The sequence below is a fragment of the Poecilia reticulata genome, chromosome 16, assembly GCF_904066995.2.
Source record: "Poecilia reticulata chromosome 16, P_reticulata-male-v2, whole genome shotgun sequence".
In the NCBI taxonomy this organism is placed as follows: Eukaryota; Metazoa; Chordata; class Actinopteri; order Cyprinodontiformes; family Poeciliidae; genus Poecilia; species Poecilia reticulata.
This window is the reverse complement of record NC_088845.1, coordinates 1,147,039-1,164,386: the sequence shown is the minus strand read 5'-3', so window position 1 is coordinate 1,164,386 and position 17,348 is coordinate 1,147,039. Positions and strand designations below refer to the sequence as shown.

General features: G+C 38.1%; 1 protein-coding gene across 3 annotated transcripts; it reads right to left on the bottom strand.

Moving 5' to 3' along the window:
- On the bottom strand, positions 1 to 17,185 carry LOC103477534 (uncharacterized). 3 transcript variants are annotated; one of them, XM_081597476.1, is made up of 8 exons: positions 15,138 to 17,185; positions 7,927 to 8,032; positions 6,008 to 6,382; positions 5,651 to 5,935; positions 4,282 to 4,369; positions 3,068 to 3,122; positions 1,342 to 1,466; positions 1 to 1,227 (listed from the first exon to the last, which is right to left on the bottom strand). In XM_081597476.1, the coding sequence occupies exons 2-8, from the start codon at positions 7,934 to 7,936 to the stop codon at positions 1,170 to 1,172; spliced, it is 996 nt and encodes a 331-aa protein (XP_081453602.1). In that variant the 5' UTR covers positions 7,937 to 8,032; positions 15,138 to 17,185; the 3' UTR covers positions 1 to 1,169. The 3 variants fall into 3 exon arrangements, with proteins under 3 accessions (XP_081453602.1, XP_081453600.1, XP_081453601.1); XM_081597474.1 differs by lacking the exon at positions 7,927 to 8,032; XM_081597475.1 differs by lacking the exon at positions 15,138 to 17,185 and having other exon boundaries at positions 7,927 to 8,780.
- Between the last annotated feature and the right edge of the window lie 163 nt (positions 17,186 to 17,348).

Below are 17,348 nucleotides of genomic sequence, written 5' to 3'. Positions count from 1 at the left end.
TGAGGCTAAATGTTTTTTAATTTTACTTTACAAATTAAGAGTTTGTATTCAGTTCACTTTACTTTGATACTCCTAAATAAATTACAATGCTTTCAGATGCATCACAATCAGTAACCAGAGTCTAAATCCAGATGTTCTGTCTTGTAAACAAACGAGATAAAATAATGCAAACTCCAAAACACAAACAAACCAAATGCAACAGAAAAATGCAGCCAAAGAAAGAAACACTTTGCAGCTGTGGGGAATAGAAATAAAGAAAAAACGCCAAAAATAGCAAAAACAAAACTAAACAAAAAGTATAAAATTCTACAAAACAAGCTCAACAAAAAGGAAATCCTCCAAACCACTAGGGGGAGTCAAACACCAAAACATGTGAGAACATAGCCTCAATAAAGACGGGAGAACCGGAAGAAAGTAGGTGGAAGAAAGAAAACAGGTTGTACTTTACAACATTACAGAACCGCAGCGTATTTACGTAGCTAATATAGCGACTCCAGACTCCCCCTAGTGGTCTGGAGGTTTTATCCTGCTTGTTGCTTTTGTGTTTTTGTTGTATTTTCAGTGGTTTCCATGTAGAAAAATGCTGCATAGCATTTTGTTTTTTTGTGTTTGTGCAAATACATAAATGAGTTTTCATCATTTATATATTTGCAACTCGTTTGAATCCGTAGGCCACCGTAGCTTTGAGTTTTTAACAACAAAAATACTGGTTAGGGCAGATATACTGCAAAACTTTGTTTTTTATATTATTATGTCATTATGTACTATTTACATATTCTATACAGTCTCTTGTTACAGCATAATTTATCTTGTGTTTGAAAATATTTACAGAGTTAAGCAACAGGAACTGGGTCACATTTAAAGGCTGTTTTTGTTTTGCCAGCACCATAATTTCATTTGGTGACATCATTTATATACCATCCAGTTTCTAACGCTGTCTGCTAAATATTTCTGCTCTGCTTGAACATCGTGATTCCTTCGGTTCTGACTCGGTTTCTCAAACAGAAACAGTTTGAGCTTCGGCTGCAGCAGGACGGAGGATTAATATCCATGTGAGGCTAATCTGCAGCACAGCTCTTTCAGAAAGCTGCTTCTCTGGTGCTGAGGTGAAACCAGAAGGTGTTGCTGGTTGATTCAGCACAGCCACATTAAAATGGGAGGTCGCGACCTCAGCCTCTGGTGGCTACTGAAGAGTAGATGGTCGGATCCGGTTCTTCTTCTGCTTTTCTGTACAAGATAAATAAAAAAATAAGAAGTTCTAAATGTACAAGTGTCTCAGCTCGTCAGTCAGTCAGTCAGTCAGTCAGTCAGTCAGTCAGTCAGTCAGTCTGCATGTCCTACCTGGCCAGTTTGCTTTGCTTGAACTGGACCGAAGCGTAGCTGATCTCCTCATCCTCTACTTCCTGTTCCTGACTTCCTGTTTCCTGCTGAAGAGGCTGCAGGACGCTGCTGTAGATGTGATCAGGCTGAGGGGCGCAGAGAGAAGAAGACAGTGAACACTGAGGAACGGACTGCTACAGCTGCAGGAACAAACTTATTACTGTTTATCAGCCTGATTGTTACTTTATTGTATCAAAATTGTCAACTGACTTGATCATCTTTAACCTTCAGTTTTTTAACTTTTGCAAAGCAAACTATTTCTATGATGTTTTGTCTTCAAACCTGCAGTCACACATGGGAGCTGCCTCCTCAAACTCAACCTGCTTCTGGTTCAAAGGACGTTTTTCCTTTCCACTGTCGCCACATGCATGAACACCTGGTTCTATATATATTATTTCAATCAGATTTATTTGTCCTGAGACGACATTGATAGTGGACTTGTGATTTATATAATAGGTCTAAAACTATTAATCAATTTAATTGATTAATCCTTTACACACTCAAAAATGGCAATTTGCTGAAAAAACAACATATTCATAGATTTAATTAAGCCAAAACTGTCCAAAAAATAGATACATTTTGCAATGAAGACTGAAAAAAAACTTTTGTCTGTAAATATTTTTTACCCAAAAATCATCAACTTTCTTTTCGCCTCACACTAAAAGAATGTGGTTATTGCATATTAGGCAAGAAAATGTTTGTTTTCCTATTTAAAAAGGAAATCTATTTGTTTATTTGTATCTTTGAATGTATTTTAAATATAGTATAAAAAAGGTTTAAGTAGTTAAATTTAAAAAAATATGTAGAATGTGCCATTTAAAAAAAATCTTTTAAATCAATTAATCTTCAGAATAATTGATAAACTTATTTATTACTAAAATAACAGTTAAATGCAGCTCTAATATTTAAAAAGTCTTAATGTTCAGAACATGAGTTTATATTTGTGATGCACAAACGACGATATCTTGATTTACAACATGGCTTCTGGTAATTACAGCTGAGTGTAAGTAAAACACCGACATTTACACATTTAGCGGCATGTTCACGTTCTCATAAGTTATTTAATTATTAGTCTTAATCGGTTTAATTGTCCAACTATGAACACAATATAAACTAGTGCGCTAAGTAAGTAAACTTATGCTAGCAAGCTATGCTAGCAAGCTAGCTCGCGGCTAGCGCTTCTTCATGCTAACAGCGCCGGGCTAAAGTGTTTTCATACAGTTGAATTTATTGTGAATAAAGTCACTGCTTTACAGACTCTGTATACAGGTTTGATAGCAGCTTCATTCAGCTTTTGAAATTATTGGCAGTAGCTGCTGACGGTGTCCACGTCTTCACCACTAAAAGTATCTCAGTAATGAGGTTAAAGTTAGCTACTGCTAACACAGTCACTAATTTTAAAAGAAGGTTTAATCAACTATAATTGTAAAATAGAGTACAGCAGTCAGAGCTGAAGGTTGTGGATTTTGTAGACTGTCTTGCCTTGGAATCCATGTTTCTATTGGCAATTTGTAGATAAAAAAAATCTAATAATGTAATAATTAATAATTAAATAGAAACATCTTGGATTGGATCTTTCTTTTACTTCCTCGTCCCTTCCTGACCTCTGTCCTCATAAATAGAGGTTAATAAATGAATAAATTAAACGCTAGCATCGCCACAGAATCGATGACAAACAGGAAGTCACCTTCATCTCTGTTCCTGCTCTCCTGGTGTTTGAACTGCCTGCTGCTGTTCGCTTCCTGTAACAAACAAAGGTTTTAAACACAGAAAGAACTATCCATCCATCCATTTTCTTACACATTGTCCCTCAGGGGGGTCAGGAGGTGCTGGTGCCTATCTCCAGCTAACGTTCCGGGCGAGAGGCGGGGTCACCTGGACAGATCACCTGGACAGGTGACACACAGACAACACAGAGACACACAGGACACACAACCATGCACACACACACTCACACCTAGGGGCAATTTGGAGAGGCCAATTAACCTGACAGTCATGTTTTTGGACTGTGGGAGGAAACCGGAGTACCTGGAGAAAACCCACCATGCACAGGGAGAACATGGAGACTCCATGCAGAAAGACCAGGGCCGGGAATCGAACCCTGAACCTTCTTGCTGCAAGGCAACAGCTCTCAGAAAGAACTAATCAAATAAAAAAATAATCCTCATTGATGTTTTGATGGTAACCGTTTTTAACTCCACCTTGATGACATCACAGAAGGTGGTGATGCGCTTTGGTGGCTGAATGTGGGCGAGAAGGTTTAATAAACACAAACTGATTCCTGAGTAAAGTTTTAATTACTCAGCTTCCTGTTTGTCTTGGGAAGGTCCTGGAAACACCCAGACACTGCTGATTAAAATACTAGCTTTGTATTAAATTTAGTTAATAATTAGTATAATAATTAGTTAATAATTAGCACATGAAAGCGCTACACCGACAGTATTTAGTCGAAGCTAATGGCTAATGCTAAAACTTCAATTTAAATTCTATCTGCTCTTGAAAGACTACAACCCTCGAGCAAAATTTTAATTTTATATTATTATTTAAATGTTCTATAATCCCTTTTAGATATTGAATTTATATTTCTATCTTGTTCTGTCTATTTTAGTTTGTTCGTGAATGTTTCTTGTTTTAAATAAAGTTATTTAAGCAAAAACAGAAAGAGAGCGAGGAGAGGAAACAGGACTGCAGAGTAAACAAACTTCAAAATAAGAGCGTGAATATAAACATGTACTTAAAGAGTCTTTAACAGTCCTCAACACAGATGTCAACCATCTAAAAGTTTACAAAACAGCCAAGTAAATTAGCGCTAAAACATTTATCAGGAAAAATAGGAAGCTAAGTGCGGTAAACATTTTCAAAGTTAGCTACTCTATTAGCACATTAGCACCGCTGCGGTACCTTTTAATGATGAAGATGAGGAGGATGAGGGTGGTGACCACCAGCAGGACTCCAAAGGTCACAGCAGCAGCCAGAGGAAAGTTAGAGTCTGGAAAACAGAAAGTTTCTAACCATCAGGTTTATTCTGCAGCTGGACGCACCATTCAGATTCTATTAAATCTAGATGATTTAAACTGTTTACAGAGGATTTTACTTCCAGAAAATATGCAAGAGTTTAGCTATAAAAATGTGTCGGGGTTCTGCGGTGGTGCAGGGGTTAAACACAACCCAAATAGGGAGGCCTTGGTCCCAGATGTGGCTGTCGCAGGTTCGAATCCCGGCCTGCTGACCTTGGCCTCATGTCCTCCTCCTCTCCTGTCATGTTTAAATAAAGGCCACTGGAGCCAAAAAACCTTTCCAAAAAGAAAGTGTCACATGTGGTGGATGCATAGCTCAGAAAATGAGAATATGATGAAAAAGTTCTTTATTTTTGTCCTCAGTGTGACACCAGATTTATTACACCTTGAGTAAAATATGTAAAGTTTTTATTTCTTGTAGTTTTGATGATTCTGGTTAAGAAAGAATGAAAACCCAAATCCTTAGGGGGGCCCAGAAGAAAATCTTTAATCTTTGGGAACCACTGATGGAACCACCATCAGTGGTTCCATCACCATCAGTGGTTCCACTGATGGAACCACCATCAGTGGAACCACTGATGGTGGTTCCATCAGTGGTTCCACTGATGGAACCACCATCAGTGGAACCACTGATGGAACCACTGATGGAACCACTGATGGAACCACCATCAGTGGTTCCATCACCAACAGTGGTTCCATCACCATCAGTGGTTCCATCAGTGGAACCACTGATGGAACCACTGATGGTGATGGAACCACTGTTGGTGATGGAACCACTGTTGGTGATGGAACCACTGATGGAACCACCATCAGTGGTTCCATCACCAACAGTGGTTCCATCACCATCAGTGGTTCCATCACCATCAGTGGTTCCATCAGTGGAACCACTGATGATGGAACCACTGATGGTAGTTCCATCATCAGTGGTTCCATCATCAGTCTGATGGAACCACTGATGGTGGTTCCATCAGTGGAACCACTGATGGAACCACTGATGATGGAACCACTGATGATGGAACCACTGATGATGGAACCACCATCAGTGGTTCCATCAGTGGTTCCATCAGTGGAACCACTGATGGAACCACTGATGATGGAACCACTGATGATGGAACCACTGATGATGGAACCACTGATGATGGAACCACTGATGGAACCACCATCAGTGGTTCCATCAGTGGAACCACTGATGGTGGAGACGTGAAAACACCTGGAGCCGTGGTTTCACGTCTCCAGGTGAAACCAGAACCAACCTTCCTTCTCCTCTTCCTCCTCTTCCTCCACCTGCAGGCTGAACGGCTCTGATTGGGTCTCCATGTTCCCCCTCAGAGCACAGCTGTAGTTCCCAGAATCCTTTGCGGTCAGAGGGCCGAGCTGGAGGGCGGAGCCGTTGCCTGGGAGGGCGTGGCCATCTTTCGTCCAGGTGACCTCCAGGTGAGTGAAGGTGCAGTTGGAGGCGGTGCACTGCAGGGAGACAGTTTGACCTCTGCTGACCTCTGACTTGTTGCTGGAGCTCTTTAACGTCATCTTGATCCGGTCTGAGTGAAACGTTCTCATCAGTTTCCATTAATATCTGTGATTACTGTCTGGATGTGACGTGTTGACCTTACCAGCCACTGAGACTCGGACTCCAGCCTGGTTTGTAAAATGTCCAGCAGAATCATCCGCTTCCATCCTGAATCTAAAGGTTCCCCTGTCCTCCATCCTGATGTCTCTGATCTGCAGAGTGCAGTTTGCCGCCATGTTGCCCAGGTAATGAAACCGAGGCTCTCTGGCTGTCGAGTTGCTGTCGTAAACAGACGGAGTCGTTTGATGACAGATCAGATGATTCTTACACCAGAGAACTCTGACGATCCTCAGAGGAACCTCTCTGCCTCCATGAGAGAAAGATTTCAGAGGAGTGAAGCAACAGGGCAGGATGACGGTCGATCCTCTCACCGCACAGGTCGATCCGAACCGGTACCGGATCGTTTGGGCCGCGGCTCCTGGAGAAACAGAGTTTAAAACGGTTGTCTTAGTGAAAACTGATCTTCGTGAAAGATATTAGGATATTAGCTGCTGTCTGCCTCTGCTTCAGCTGTACTAATCACTGTGACCACTAGGGGGCAGATCCATCGCCTGAACCAGGGGTCACCGACCTTTTGGAGGCTGGGAGCTACTTTATGGGTCCAGAGCAACACGAAGGGCTGCTTGTTTGATACAGACATGGATTTTCTTGGCTCAGCCTTTATAACAATAAACACATATATACGATTACATGCGGTCAAACCGTGTTAATGTTAGGGACTGACGATGTAATCAGTAAGGATTTTCCATGGCAGATGTGCCATTATGTGATCAGAAGCTCTTAGTTCAGAGTTTGATTCCCTTTCTTAGCTTTTCTGTGTGACTCTAAATTCCCCTGAAGTGACTGACGGTGTGGATTACTGCAGCAGCTGGACGGCGGCGCACCGAGGACTTGATTTTCCTTTCAATAAAGAAAAAAAGTTATTAGTTATCGCATATTTTTATTGTCCAACCCTCTTTACTATTAACAAAACTGTGCAGAGAGTCGTAAAAAAAATGTCCGACCAGGTAGCAATAAACGATCCCTGCACCTGACCTGCAGTGCGCATCATGTGTGCGTCGCCCAAACCAGCACAAACATAAAGCACTAAAGCAGCGAATCCTTGTTTTTTAAACAAACGATGCTAAATACTAAAGACATGGAAGCGAAGCCGACCCTGTGACCCACGGAAAGAGGAGGATGTTGATCCCGGTCCAGGTGTCGGACGTCCAGAGGAGGAGAAGGTGAAGCAACAACGTTTGCTTAGTTTCTGCTCTTTAGATTAAATTGTTTAACCCGCAGTTTTAGCGCGACGCCCAGGAAGAGCGGCAGGTGTCGGCTAACGGGTGACGGCTAACGGGTGACGGCTAACGGGTGACCCGCTAACTGTCCGGTTCGGGAAACGGCAAAGAAGCTCATAACCGGCGACCCGTCAGAACCGAACACGGTAAAAAGCTCAACCGAACCCGGAGGTTCAAACTCCGCTCGTTCAGTTCTACCTTACAGGAAAAGCGTCAGTAAACAACAGCAAACGGACCAATAAGATTTAAGCTTTGGGTGCCCTTTGACCCCCACAGACTCAGACGTACAAGATGTTTTGACACATAGGATCTTTTTTCCACAGTTTTGTTAATTGTAAAGAGGCTTCGATAATTAAGATTTCAGAAATTATTGTTTTCTTTTTACTGCAGCGCTGCGGTAACATCCTGCAGGTCATATTCTGAACTTTAACCACAGAAAAGAGTTTTATGCATTTAAAACAAATTATAATTTACTTTTTTAAAATTCTGAATATAAACAAATGTTATTACTTCAATGTAAAAACATTACATTAAATGATTTCTTTGGCAGTTCTCCCTAATGACAGTGGCTATTTTTAGACCATGTTGGTGACCCCTGACCCCTGGCTGAATACTGATGTTGTGCTGCGAGTTAGAAGCTAAGTAAATTCTGCGTTTTGTTATCCACAAACACAAAGCTAACCCAGGAACATGCTGAAGTCACAAAACGCCTCCGCTGGCAGCAGCTTCTTCTTCTTCTTTTAATTTCCAGAGACTCTGGTGTAAAACTTAAATTCTCTCAGCTGGAGCTGCTCAAACGGTGGGAATAGGAAGAGAAAAACGACAGTCAAGTGTTAAAAAATAGCAGCTTTTTCACAAAAACATCAAATGAGGATGATGAAACGGGAAAAAACTGATCAATCAAGTTAATAAATTGTGTGGTGTCGTAGCGAATGTAATATAAAGCTGCATAATTTAAATATTTTTTTGACTCAACGCCCTGTAATTGTCGTAGAGTCAGAAGAAAGATGCAGCAGCCATGAGCCGCAGTCAGCTGCTGCTTTTACTCATTCAGTGAAAATCGTTCGGATCAGATACTCGATGATTCAGCTTATTGTGGCTCAACTTAATTAATCAGGACGCTGTAAAAACGGATCGCTGCTCCTTTAAAACAACTTCTGCAGAGGAAAAGCCACCACAGGGTCAAGAGAAAGGGTGAAGAAACTCACAGAGAGCAGGGCACAGTTTCTCTCTGGGAACCCATTTGCTTGACAGAAGGAAATTCTGATGTCGTAAAGAATCGTGTTGGGAATTTACTAACTCGTGTCCTATGGAACTGCTTTCCTGGAAAAACACGGTCTTTCTTTTACTGAAAAAGTTTCGGTTATTTACTCTTTAATTTTCAAGCTTTGGATTTCTCTGAACTCTAATTTTAACGAGATGTTGGAAAAAATCTACACTGTGAAGCAACCATACTTTCACTGAACTGGAAATATTTAAAGAAAATGCACAGAAATACACTGAAATACACTGAATTACACTGAAATTCACTGAGTAATTCAGTGTATTTCAGTGTATTTCAGTGTAATTCAGTGAATTTCAGTGTAATTCAGTGTAATTCAGTGAATTTCAGTGTAACTCAGTGAATTTCAGTGTATTTCAGTGTAATGCAGTGTAATTCAGTGAATTTCAGTGTAATTCGGTGTAATTCAGTGTATTTCAGTGTAATTCAGTGCAATTCTGTGTATTTCAGTGTAATTCAGTGTATTTCAGTGTAATTCAGTGTAATTCAGTGAATTTCAGTGTATTTCAGTGTATTTCAGTGAATTTCAGTGTAATTCAGTGAATTTCAGTGTAACTCAGTGAATTTCAGTGAATTTCAGTGTAATTCAGTATAATTCAGTGTATTTCAGTGTAATTCTGTGTATTTCAGTGTAATTCAGTGTATTTCAGTGTAATTCAGTGAATTTCAGTGTAATTCAGTGTAATTCAGTGAATTTCAGTGTAATTCAGTGTAATTCAGTGTAATTCAGCGGATTTCAGTGGATTTCAGTGTAATTCAGTGTAATTCAGTGTATTTCAGTGTAATTCAGTGTAACTCAGTGAATTTCAGTGTACCTCAGTGTAATTCAGTGTAACTCAGTGAATTTCAGTGTACCTCAGTGTAATTCAGTGTATTTCAGTGAATTTCAGTGTAATTCAGTGTAACTCAGTGAATTTCAGTGTAATTCAGTGTTATTCAGTGAATGTCAGTGTAATTCAGTGTAACTCAGTGAATTTCAGTGTAATTCAGTGTAACTCAGTGAATTTCAGTATAATTCAGTGTAATTCAGTGTATTTCAGTGTATTTCAGTGTATTTCAGTGTAATTCAGTGTATTTCAGTGTAATTCAGTGTATTTCAGTGTATTTCAGTGTAATTCAGTGTATTTCAGTGTAATTCAGTGTATTTCAGTGTAATTCAGTGTATTTCAGTGTAATTCAGTGTATTTTAGTGTATTTCAGTGTATTTCAGTGAATTTCAGTGTAATTCAGTGTATTTCAGTGTAATTCAGTGAATTTCAGTGTAATTCAGTGTAATTCAGTGAATTTCAGTGTAACTCAGTGAATTTCAGTGTATTTCAGTGTAATGCAGTGTAATTCAGTGAATTTCAGTGTAATTCGGTGTAATTCAGTGTATTTCAGTGTAATTCAGTGCAATTCTGTGTATTTCAGTGTAATTCAGTGTATTTCAGTGTAATTCAGTGTAATTCAGTGAATTTCAGTGTATTTCAGTGTATTTCAGTGAATTTCAGTGTAATTCAGTGAATTTCAGTGTAACTCAGTGAATTTCAGTGAATTTCAGTGTAATTCAGTATAATTCAGTGTATTTCAGTGTAATTCTGTGTATTTCAGTGTAATTCAGTGTATTTCAGTGTAATTCAGTGAATTTCAGTGTAATTCAGTGTAATTCAGTGAATTTCAGTGTAATTCAGTGTAATTCAGTGTAATTCAGCGGATTTCAGTGGATTTCAGTGTAATTCAGTGTAATTCAGTGTATTTCAGTGTAATTCAGTGTAACTCAGTGAATTTCAGTGTACCTCAGTGTAATTCAGTGTAACTCAGTGAATTTCAGTGTACCTCAGTGTAATTCAGTGTATTTCAGTGAATTTCAGTGTAATTCAGTGTAACTCAGTGAATTTCAGTGTAATTCAGTGTAATTCAGTGAATTTCAGTGTAATTCAGTGTAACTCAGTGAATTTCAGTGTAATTCAGTGTAACTCAGTGAATTTCAGTGTAATTCAGTGTAATTCAGTGTATTTCAGTGTATTTCAGTGTATTTCAGTGTAATTCAGTGTATTTCAGTGTAATTCAGTGTATTTCAGCGTATTTCAGTGTAATTCAGTGTATTTCAGTGTAATTCAGTGTATTTCAGTGTAATTCAGTGTATTTCAGTGTAATTCAGTGTATTTTAGTGTATTTCAGTGTATTTCAGTGAATTTCAGTGTAATTCAGGGTATTTCAGTGTAATTCAGTGAATTTCAGTGTAATTCAGTGTAATTCAGTGAATTTCAGTGTAACTCAGTGAATTTCAGTGTATTTCAGTGTAATGCAGTGTAATTCAGTGAATTTCAGTGTAATTCGGTGTAATTCAGTGTATTTCAGTGTAATTCAGTGCAATTCTGTGTATTTCAGTGTAATTCAGTGTATTTCAGTGTAATTCAGTGTAATTCAGTGAATTTCAGTGTATTTCAGTGTATTTCAGTGAATTTCAGTGTAATTCAGTGAATTTCAGTGTAACTCAGTGAATTTCAGTGAATTTCAGTGTAATTCAGTATAATTCAGTGTATTTCAGTGTAATTCTGTGTATTTCAGTGTAATTCAGTGTATTTCAGTGTAATTCAGTGAATTTCAGTGTAATTCAGTGTAATTCAGTGAATTTCAGTGTAATTCAGTGTAATTCAGCGGATTTCAGTGGATTTCAGTGTAATTCAGTGTAATTCAGTGTATTTCAGTGTAATTCAGTGTAACTCAGTGAATTTCAGTGTACCTCAGTGTAATTCAGTGTAACTCAGTGAATTTCAGTGTACCTCAGTGTACCTCAGTGTAATTCAGTGTATTTCAGTGAATTTCAGTGTAATTCAGTGTAACTCAGTGAATTTCAGTGTAATTCAGTGTAATTCAGTGAATTTCAGTGTAATTCAGTGTAATTCAGTGAATTTCAGTGTAATTCAGTGTAACTCAGTGAATTTCAGTGTAATTCAGTGTAACTCAGTGAATTTCAGTATAATTCAGTGTAATTCAGTGTATTTCAGTGTATTTCAGTGTATTTCAGTGTAATTCAGTGTATTTCACTGTAATTCAGTGTATTTCAGCGTATTTCACTGTAATTCAGTGTATTTCAGTGTAATTCAGTGTATTTCAGTGTAATTCAGTGTATTTCAGTGTAATTCAGTGTATTTTAGTGTATTTCAGTGTATTTCAGTGAATTTCAGTGTAATTCAGGGTATTTCAGTGTAATTCAGTGAATTTCAGTGTAATTCAGTGAATTTCAGTGTATTTCAGTGTATTTCAGTGAATTACACGGAATTACACTGAAATACACTGAGTTACACTGAGTTACACTGAATTACACTGAATTACACTGAAATTCACTGAATTACACTGAATTACACTGAAATTCACTGAATTACACCGAATTACACTGAAATTCACTGAATTACACTGAAATACACTGAAATACACTGAAATACACTGAATTACACTGAATTACACTGAAATTCACTGAAATACACTGAAATACACTGAATTACACTGAAATACACTGAAATACACTGAATTACACTGAAATACACTGAATTACACTGAAATACACTGAATTACACTGAAATACACTGAAATTCACTGAAATTCACTGAATTACACTGAATTACACTGAATTACACTGAAATACACTGAAATTCACTAAGTTACACTGAAATTCACTGAATTACACTGAAATACACTGAAATACACTGAATTACACTGAAATACACTGAAATACACTGAATTACACTGAAATACACTGAAATACACTGAATTACACTGAAATACACTGAATTACACTGAAATTCACTGAGTTACACTGAATTACACTGAAATTCACTGAATTACACTGAAATACACTAAATTACACTGACATTCACTGAATTACACTGAAATACACTAAATTACACTGACATTCACTGAATTACACTGAATTACACTGAAATTCACTGAGTTACACTGAATTACACTGAAATTCACTGAATTACACTGAAATTCACTGAATTACACTGAATTACACTGAAATCCACCGAATTACACTGAAATTCACTGAATTACACTGAATTACACTGAAATACACTGAATTACACTGAAATACACTGAATTACACTGAATTACACTGAAATACACTGAATTACACTGAATTACATTGAAATACACTGAATTACACTGAAATTCACTGAATTACACTGAAATACACTGAATTACACTGAAATTCACTGAATTACACTGAAATACACTGAATTACACTGAAATTCAGTGAAATACACTGAATAACACTGAAATACACTGAAATTCACTGAATTACACTGAAATTCAGTGAAATACACTGAAATACACTGAAATTCACTGAATTACACTGAAATTCAGTGAAATACACTGAAATACACTGAAATTCACTGATTTACACTGAAATTCGGTGAAATACACTGAAATTTACTGAATTACACGGAAATTCACTGAAATTCACTGAATTACACTGAAATACATTGAAATTCTCTGCGTTACACTGAAATACACTGAAATACACTGAATTACACTGAAATACATTGAAATTCTCTGAATTACACTGAAATACACTGAAATACACTGAATTACACTGAAATACACTGAAATACACTGAATTACACTGAAATACACTGAAATACACTGAATTACACTGAAATACACTGAATTACACTGAAATTCACTGAGTTACACTGAATTACACTGAAATTCACTGAATTACACTGAAATACACTAAATTACACTGACATTCACTGAATTACACTGAAATACACTAAATTACACTGACATTCACTGAATTACACTGAATTACACTGAAATTCACTGAGTTACACTGAATTACACTGAAATTCACTGAATTACACTGAAATTCACTGAATTACACTGAATTACACTGAAATCCACCGAATTACACTGAAATTCACTGAATTACACTGAATTACACTGAAATACACTGAATTACACTGAAATACACTGAATTACACTGAATTACACTGAAATACACTGAATTACACTGAATTACATTGAAATACACTGAATTACACTGAAATTCACTGAATTACACTGAAATACACTGAATTACACTGAAATTCACTGAATTACACTGAAATACACTGAATTACACTGAAATTCAGTGAAATACACTGAATAACACTGAAATACACTGAAATTCACTGAATTACACTGAAATTCAGTGAAATACACTGAAATACACTGAAATTCACTGATTTACACTGAAATTCGGTGAAATACACTGAAATACACTGAAATTCTCTGAATTACACGGAAATTCACTGAAATTCACTGAATTACACTGAAATACATTGAAATTCTCTGAGTTACACTGAAATACACTGAAATACACTGAATTACACTGAAATACATTGAAATTCTCTGAGTTACACTGAAATACACTGAAATACACTGAATTACACTGAAATTCAGTGAAATACACTGAATAACACTGAAATACACTGAAATTCACTGAATTACACTGAAATTCAGTGAAATACACTGAAATACACTGAAATACACTGAAATTCACTGAATTACACTGAAATACATTGAAATTCTCTGAGTTACACTGAAATACACTGAATTACACTGAAATTCAGTGAAATACACTGAAATACACTGAATTACACTGAAATTCAGTGAAATACAATGAAAAACACTGAAATTCAGTGAAATACACTGAAATTCACTGAATTACACTGAAATACATTGAAATTCTCTGAGTTACACTGAAATACACTGAAATACATTGAAATTCTCTGAGTTACACTGAAATACACTGAAATACATTGAAATTCTCTGAGTTACACTGAAATACACTGAAATACATTGAAATTCTCTGAGTTACACTGAAATACACTGAAATACATTGAAATTCTCTGAGTTACACTGAAATACACTGAAATACATTGAAATTCAGTGTATTTCAGTGAAATTCACTGCATTAGTGAATATGTGGATATTGGGCCGGCTGCCTCAGCGTTTCTCATTCTGTGTTTTAAAGAAAGCAGTTTTGTTTTACGAAGGGAAAAAATATTTTTCAGGTTCTTGGATTGTCTTGCGTTTTGAATCTGTATTTTTAATAATTAGTTTTTTGTGTTTTCCTCAGTAATTTCACTCTTTCGATGTAAAAATCAGATTTTAACATTTCCAGCGCAAACAGCTGACAGGAATCCAACATTATACTAATAATTTACTGTATGACGTCAGTGATTTGATCTACAAACACTGACTTTCTGAATAATGCGTCAAACATGTTCCTGGTGTGTCATGCAAAATTAGAATGTAAATTTAAAGAAGTTCATCGTTTTACAGCAGAATATTGAAATGTGTTTTTTAAATGATGCTTCATTTAATCGGGTCGTTCTGATTTTCTGCAACACAAAGTAAAAGCATTAAATAATGATGTGACTCTTTCAGGACAAGAAGAATCAGCATGAAAACCAAAGAAACTACAAACACAAGTTTCTATAAACCTGCAAAACTTTCACCTTTCTGTCCGAACTCATCCGGACTCAGAGCCAGAGGTGAAGGAGTAAAACTTTATTTAAACAGATTTAATTTCCTGCTTCCAGGTTTTTTTCCTTCCTGATGAAGATGAAACTTCTCACCTGCCAGCAGGAACATGAAGCCCCAGAAAACCTTTTCGCCTCCAGGAACCATCCTGACTTCAGACTCTTTGCTGCTGGTCGCTCTTTGCCTCAAACCTGATCAGTGGTGATGTAACTTCCTGTTCTCTCTCTCTCACTTCCTGCTTTATGTGCTTTTCCAGTAACTCCTCTCTGCATGTTAAATTAGGCCGACTGCAGCTCAGCGTTTAGCAGCATTCAGGTAGAAATCGGTTCATGCGTTATGTGAAAAACAAGGCAGTTTTCAAGTGGAGCCATCGTTCCGACAGTCAGAGCTGCTGTGTGCGTATTTAACGACAAAAATAAAAACGATTATCAAGCAGCAGCTTAAAATAACCAACATTTGGGAAGAGGAAACGACGCAACGAGCTGAAGGGGAATGAAATGTTTTCTGAGTCATTTGATATAAAGAGTTTAACATACGAATCCCAGCGTAACATAAACAATCACTGGAAACAGGCAGGAACAGATTTACAGGCTCTTTGTATTTTTTTTAAGCTGCTGGTAAGAAGAAAAGTTAAATATAACGAAGAAACAGCAGGAAACTAGACGCATATTCTGTTAATTTAGAAATAATTTCCTGTAAACTCAGATTTTCTGTTAAAATGTTTTCAGTTGCAATAAAGGAAAACGAACCTTTTCCTGGTCAATCAGTATAAATCGATTCGATCAAGCAGATTAATTATTGAGCTGCACAGTGGTGCAGTGGGTAGAGCTGTTGCCTTGCAGCAAGAAGGTTCTGGGTTCGATTCCCGGTCTTTCTGCATGGAGTCTCCATGTTCTCCCTGTGCATGGTGGGTTTTCTCCAGGTACTCCGGTTTCCTCCCACAGTCCAGAATCATGACTGTCAGGTTAATTGGTCTGTCTAAATTGCCCTTAGGTGTGAGTGTGTGTGGCGACCTGTCCAGGTGACCCCGCCTCTCGCCCAGAACGTTAGCTGGAGAGGCAGCAGCACCTCCTGACCCCCCTGAGGGACAAGGGTGTAAAGAAAATGGATGGATGGATTTATTTCAGTAATAAGGCTGCAACTCTTTCAATGCACCAGCAGGTGTCAGTAGTGAGCCATGAAGTGTTGAACTTCCTGTTCAGGAATAACATGATAAAAAATCTGTTTTTTAGCCGACGGTCGATAAATGAAGAGGAAAAGGGATCCGGATCCGGAGCGCTCACTTTGTTCTGTGTCTACAGTCTTAAAATAAAATCAAACTTTTTAGTTGCTTTCAATGGAATCACCAGTTTTTAAAATAATTATTGAATCAATAAAATAAAAGGAGCAAAAAGTTAATCTTAAAAATGTAATAAAAAGGTTGAACATTCTCTGCAGCAGTCAGCGTCGCATCACCTCCTCTGATGGAAACTAGGGCAGCGGGTCAAAGCGTGAACTGAATCCTGGCTGTGAGCGTACCAGCCGGGTCAGAACCTGCTGGTGTCGGAGGTTTTCCCACCACGACATGAGCACGTCCTGAGAACCAGAACTCGGACCCAACTGAACTCCAGCGTGTGGCGGTTTTGGACATAAACCTGATGGATTTCTGGACCTTGTCCTGCTTTGGACTCCTGAGCGAAGCAGGAACTTTGAGTTGGATCCGTTTTCTGCTGCATTTCCTCCTCATCAGAGGCAGCGGATCAGCCGCCGCCGCCATGTGGGAGCTTGTTTCAGAAAGCCAAAGGAATCCAGTCAGACTGAGCCAGGACCTGAAGGTTCTGAAGATTATATTGGTGAAAACCCAGCAGCGTTTTGGACCAGAGCCAGAACCGCATGATCCAGTCCGACCAGCCAATCAGGAACACGCAGGTGTCATCTGTCATCCGCACCTTTCGTCACTGACGGTTTGCTCTGCAGACGAACGGAGACGCGGGAGAATCCGCCCGACGCTCCCGAAGGCAAAGCCAAAACCGGAGAACGTCCCCAACGCTGCTGTGCTGACTTTACACCAGAACAACTCAAACCGGCCGACATCTGGAGGTTAAAGGTCAGAGAAAACTCAGCTGCTTTTGACTCTACCCTGCACTGTAAAAAACTGTTTTTACAGGAAAACTCAAGGAACCTCCGGGAAGCTGTGGTTCCCGGAGGTTCCCTGTGAAAACGATAGATTTACAGCGATTGAGTTCACAGCTGAATCACACTGATGATGTTAAGTCCACAAAAGTTACATGTTAATATAACAAGAATCAGTAAAACATGCAGAATAA

Coding starts and splice junctions, on each gene's coding strand:
- LOC103477534 (XM_081597474.1), bottom strand. CDS start 15,189: ATGGTTCCTGGAGGCGAAAAGGTTTTCTGGGGCTTCATGTTCCTGCTG. Junction 6,383..15,137: donor CTTCATGTTCCTGCTGGCAG/GTGAGAAGTTTC, acceptor CTGTTTCTCCAG/GAGCCGCGGCCCAAACGATC. Junction 1,228..1,341: donor AAGCAAAGCAAACTGGCCAG/GTAGGACATGCA, acceptor TATCTTGTACAG/AAAAGCAGAAGAAGAACCGG.